Source organism: Sinocyclocheilus rhinocerous, unplaced genomic scaffold (genome assembly GCF_001515625.1).
Source record: "Sinocyclocheilus rhinocerous isolate Xijiao unplaced genomic scaffold, SAMN03320098_v1.1 scaffold1406, whole genome shotgun sequence".
NCBI lineage: Eukaryota > Metazoa > Chordata > Actinopteri > Cypriniformes > Cyprinidae > Sinocyclocheilus > Sinocyclocheilus rhinocerous.
The window spans coordinates 1,973,373-1,979,409 of NW_015647095.1; the positions used below are offsets into that span (position 1 = coordinate 1,973,373).

The following is a 6,037-nucleotide window of genomic DNA, read 5'->3' on the forward strand; positions in this document are numbered from 1 at the left end:
TTTTCTTTTTCTCCTTGTAGCTGGAAATCAGCTCACAGACAATTTGCGGGCTATATATATATTTTTTATAATCCCAGTCTCGCTCGAGAACTCCGGTCTGACGCACGCGGGTTCTCACGTTATTTCCTTATCACTTCTCGCGTGTGTTTTGTTGTGAAACGTAGTTTGCGGACCATACAGAGCTGTCGGCGATTCTTCCTATTGTGAAGTCATGCAGTGTGTAACCTCCTGTCGCCGATCCATCGTGCAATGTGAACACAGCAGCAACTGAATGCTATCCCAGATAGTCACGCAGTGTGAAAACAACAGCGATCCTACGAGTTTGAAAATCGTGCAGTGTGAACTCGGCATAAGCAACTCAAAACTGCACGCGAACTCAGACAAGATGAAAAAAGTGTCAGAGCTCATACCAAGAATAACCAAGACTGGAGTGACAGAACCCTGACAAATATAGTTCAGGGTGACTGACCACAGGGTGTTAAGCTGCAAAAAGGGCTGTTAAACTACAAAAAAGCACCAGAATATTGATCCATATGACTCTCACACTATAATCCAAGTCCTCCGATACAATTGATAACTTAAAGTGCCCCTATGATGCTATTTGAAAGGTTCATAATTTGGTTTTGGGAGTCCCCGACAACAGCTTTACATGCATGCAAGGTCAAAAAACACTTTCATTTTCCTATAATATGCATTTAAATTTACCTTGTCTCTCAATGAATCTCAAACAATTCATTCGAAGATTCATATTTCCAAACCCCTCCTTTACGTGAGGCTACTCTTTTCTGATTGGTCAGATGACCCAGTCTGTTGTGATTGGCCGAACAAAGACATGGAGTACTGATAAATCACTGCAGTTTGTAAACCAACGTATTGCTCCATCCTTTATCATGAGTACAAGTAATAAGAACGACAGACATTCTATATTAATCAACACATTTCTAGACAATAGCTGGCCAGAGCTGATTAGCAGAACTATAACTTGAGTTAGCCGGAGACCTACAGCTGCACTGAGTGCATCCAAATCACAACTCACAAAACATATTGTGCATGCTTGACAGAATATTAAAGCTACAATTATTAATCATACTTACAGGTTGTTATTCAGAGGAGCAAGCTGGTTCCAAAGAAACTGGGCACTGACCCATCTTTCAAGGACAACTGTTTTACGAATCTCGCGTTGAACTCCCGGAGATTGGAGAAACAATCGTCAGTGAAATGACAAACGTTTAGGATTATACTGTTGTGGTATCGTAGTAAAGATGAATTATAAGCACTCATTCTTTACAACCTCAACCTTTGGTTTTGAAAATAACCGAATTTACTTCCACAGCGCAGAGCACACCGTCTTGTCGACATGTTATCCACACAAACCAGCTACAGCATTCAGGTTTTCGTGGGATGTCCACACAGAACCTATAGTAGGCTGACATTTTGCAAATGTGGTAACATGTGACGTGTGAACTTCACGGAAATGGGATTCGAAATTTTAAACGACTCGTTTAAGTGATTCAGAGTCAACTCTTTCTTTTGAGAGACAAAAAACTTATTTATGATACACTTTCAGCTTTACAACTTTGCATTCACGTACAGCTGCGTTACACACTGCATGAAAGGTCATTTTCAGGTCATAGGCTTTTGTATGCAGGGCCGGCACTACCTTGGAGAAAGGTGTTGATGATTCTATGGCTATCAGGGGCCCCTGATGATTTCAGCCAAAGCCCCTTTCTCCCCCTTCCTGGATTGTGGTTTCAACCGGGGCCCCACATCCCCAGCTACGGCCCTGCTTGCATATCTTGTGAACAATCATCATAACATCATTGCTGCCATATGCGCCATAAGATGCATAATAATTGGCATGAATGAATATGAATGAAAATGAATAATGGCTTACATTTTACATCTGTTCTCACATAAAACTACCATATGGCTTCGATGAGCTGAAATATAGTACACCATTTGTTTGGACTACTTTGGTGGTGGTTTTATAGTGTTTTTTATTAATTTTGATAGCCTATGGCCACTATGAGCTGTTGAATGGAATAGAGCCATTTTGAGATTTGTAAATAATTATTCTTTGTTCCTTTATGTTCTTAATTATTTTTTTATGTTCCACAGAATGAAATACAGCATACAGGTTTGAAATAAGTAAAGTAGTGAGTGAGCTATCCCTTTAATAGGGATGTGATTCAAAGAAAGCTTCCTCACTGAGGGATTGACAGACAGAATATAATTTTTATCCAAGAACAAGAATTTTCTGCTTTAAAACAGCAAAGTCATACTGTTTTTAATACAATATCACTTGCAGGTAGATCTGATTGCTACAATGGGAACATTCAATACAGCAGCGCTGGTGGATGGTGTGCAAGTCAAAGGGGAAGGAGAGATGCATATTAGTTTTATAAGCAGATCACTGACTTCCCTGAACAGACAGCTAGAGTTTGTTACCTACACAAACACACGGTTCCATCCCAACACAGCAGACATAGGTGAGACCCCAGAACATAGTCTTTCCCACTGTAAAAACAAACCTATAGAATCTACTCAATAAAATTGAGGTAACAATTTTTTAGGGTAGATTTCACACCATTGGTTGAGTAAAGACTTCAGTGAACTTCAGTTGTTCTTATTTAAGTATATTGAACACAAATTAAGTATACAAAATGTTCAGAAACTGTTATTTAAACTAATTTTAAGTAAGCAATTTTAGCAAAAATCACTTTTACAGTGTGGATCTTTTCTTTAATGTGACAAAACTCAAAATCAGCAATTAGGTATAACGAAAGCAGAAGCTCGAGTTATGCAAACAACAGCAATGTATTATCTCAATGGGTTTGCCATCAGAAATGTGTTCTCTACCCCATCTACAATTACAACAAACTGCAGCACTGAGCAAACGGCTTCAGAATTACCTTTTGTGATGTACAGTAGCATTGTATAACAGTTTGTTCAAGTCAAATATCAATTGGCCAGCATATGTTCTCTGTCGTCTCATATAGCAGGATCTTGTGATGATGTTGTAATGACACAGAGATTATAGCCATCCACAGGGATTTATAGAGCAGAATAATTATATGATTAAACTATCCAAAGCACACAATGATTAAGGCAAGATCATCAGGACATAAAAAAATTGACTTTAAAATGCAGAAAAACTGTCAACTTTCTAGATAACTAGAAGGTATTCATTTAGATTTTGTGTGCTGTAATACATGCTTATCTCTATATTCAGCAGTCTATTTTGTGCCTTTTTTAAAATTATATAACACTGTTCCTTTGTCTATGGCAGTACAATTTAAAGCAGGTATATTCCAGGCCTCCTTTACTGTTAAGATCAGACATCCACCAATGCCTAAATTCTATAATCCTGGACCCAAAAATGGTAAAACAAATATAATAAATATTTAATTCATAATAAAATTTTATTTTACAGTACTCATTTTTTTTTATATCATCCTTCTTACAGAATACAATATAAGCACTCTTGTCACAATTGCCACAAAAACATTTCTACGCTATGATAAACTTCAGGATTTGATCAATAGCATTCGACAGTTCTACCCCACTATTACTATAGTGATAGCTGATGACACAGAAGAGCCTAAACCTGTAACTGGACCCTACATTGAACATTATATCATGCCCTTTGGCAAGGTATGGATGTTCTATGTATATATTCATTCATATAAACTCAGCAAAGGCTATTTGAGCTATTATGTTTTCTTTTCAGGACAAACAGATTTAAAGTGCTGTCTACTTCTCATTACAGGGCTGGTTTGCTGGCCGTAACCTGGCCGTCTCTCAGGTAGCAACCAAATATGTACTTTGGGTGGATGATGACTTCATTTTCACCTCAAGCACCAAACTGGAAAAAATGGTGGATATTTTGGAGAGAACAACTTTGGACCTGGTGAGAGTCTTTTCAATCATCTGTTAATACCAAGACAAATGTTGATGCATGAAAAAAAATGTCTGTTCCGACCAGTCATGTTTTTAAATGTAAAGTGATGAGGTATGTGACTAAGAAATAATGACAGACGGATTAGGATCTAGATGATTTGTGATTTTTGTGATTTAGAAACAGGATAAGTTAAGAATAATAAGAAACTGCTTTACAAAATGTCTCAAATATTGGATGAAACTGTGCTGTGCATCTGTGTCATGCAGCTGTGGTTTTGTCTTGCAGCAGGCAAAAAAGGAGTAAAATTCCTCTTAGAGAACACAGCCTTATTAATAACATTGATTATCATATTAGTGCACTCTTCAGTAAGTAAGTTTTTTATCGTCACTGTGCATGCACAATGAAACTCTGGTGAAGCAACCTCCAGATGCCTACGAATACACAAACACCCATATTACAATTCTATACACAAGTTTTATACACTAATGGCTATGCTACTATGCATGCATAATATACATTACACACAGTACACCATGTAACAGTACAATAAATAAAAACTACAGCGAGACAAACAAAGACAACAGATGTACATAAATGTAAAAATTATGTGCAGTGAAGTAGGAAGTGACAAGTGCTGAGGTAGGTAGTTGTCATATTGCACTGTGAATAATACACAATGAAATATTGCACGATAAAGAATTGCACAAGAGATAATATGGGAGAGGAGGTTGAGGTCTCAAGGTTCGTGTATTTCAGTCTTCTGAAATCCTCTCCTTTGTCTTTGTTGTGTTGAGGATCAGGTTGTTGTTTCGGCTCCAGCTCTCCAACTTCTTGACCTCTGCTCTGTAGACTGATTTGTTGTTGTTGTTATTCTACCTACAACGATGGTGTCGTCTGCAAACTTACTGATGCTATTCGTCTCATAAGAGGGTTTGCAGTTGTACATGTAGAGTGAGAAGAGAAGGGGGCTCAGCACAGAGCCCTGCGGTGCTCCTGTGTTCAGTATGATGGAGGGGGATTCATGAGCACAGTCTGCGGTCTACCGGTGAGGCAGTCGTGCACCCAGTTACACAGGTGTGTATTGAGGCCAATATGGTGTTGGTGGGGGTGGTATTGAAGGCGGAGCTATAATCAATAAATAGCATCTACACATACGTGTCCCACTGACCTATGTGTGTTAGGGCTGTGTGGTGAGCCGGTGACACAGCTTCCTCAGTTGACCTGTTTCCTCTATAAGCAAACTGGTGTTGATTCTCGGAGGGTGAAATGTTTCTCTTGATGTGTGACAAAACCAGTCGCTCAAAACATTTCATCAAAACCTTCTTGTTTTGGAACTTGGATGATTGTGGCTGACTTGAGGCACGTTGAAACAATGGCCTGCTCCAGGGAGGTGTTAAACAGGTCAGTGAATAATGCTGTCAGCTTGCCTGCACAGTGTTTTTTTCAGGACCCATCCTGGTACACCTTCTGGCCCAGTAGCCTTGCTCGGGGTTGATGTGGTTCAGAGCCCTCAGTTCAGAGACTAATCACAGCTTTATTCATCCATGGTTTGTGATTGGGCAGTGTGTGAATTTTCGTCTCTGTTGTGACATTGTCCTACAGAAGCTGATGCAGTCCAGCACAAATGAGGCATAGGTGTTTAGGTCTATGTGGTTATTGTGTGTGGCAACTATTAAACACATGCTAAGGTGCAACAAACACACGCTTACATTTGGAGACAACTTCCTAATATTTCATACAGCAAAAAAACCTAAAGCTGACATGGTTGAAGAAAAACATACCACAGAGTAGGGCTGCACGATAAATCGAAATGGAATCGAAATCGCGATTCGACAGAAGCTGCGATTGTCATGCGTATCTTTCAGTGAAGCACGGTTCTGTGATCAGCAGTAAATCTCCATCCAAATGCCAGAGGGTGCTCTCACGCTGAAACTCCCAAATACGCCTCGCAGAAAAAACCCAGGAAATGCCTATAGCGGTAGCTGGATAAACAGAAGATTCAACTGCTTTTATTGATTCAACGTGACTAATAAACACACGATTATGACAATATATGGTTTAACTGAGTTATTATTATTATAATTTTCATTCAAATAAAGAATATTTATAATGCAATGCCTTTATCACTGCTTAGAA

At 38.9% G+C, this 6,037-nt stretch overlaps 1 protein-coding gene across 1 annotated transcript in view; it reads left to right on the forward strand.

Annotated features, from left to right (window-relative positions):
* b4galnt1a (beta-1,4-N-acetyl-galactosaminyl transferase 1a) overlaps positions 1 to 6,037 on the forward strand; it is a 33,839-nt gene that overhangs the window by 7,273 nt on the left and 20,529 nt on the right. The window contains exons 7-9 of the mRNA XM_016513222.1: positions 3,290 to 3,382; positions 3,467 to 3,654; positions 3,770 to 3,910. Coding sequence (XP_016368708.1) covers positions 3,290 to 3,382; positions 3,467 to 3,654; positions 3,770 to 3,910 — 422 coding nt within the window. The remainder of the gene's footprint in view (positions 1 to 3,289; positions 3,383 to 3,466; positions 3,655 to 3,769; positions 3,911 to 6,037) is intronic.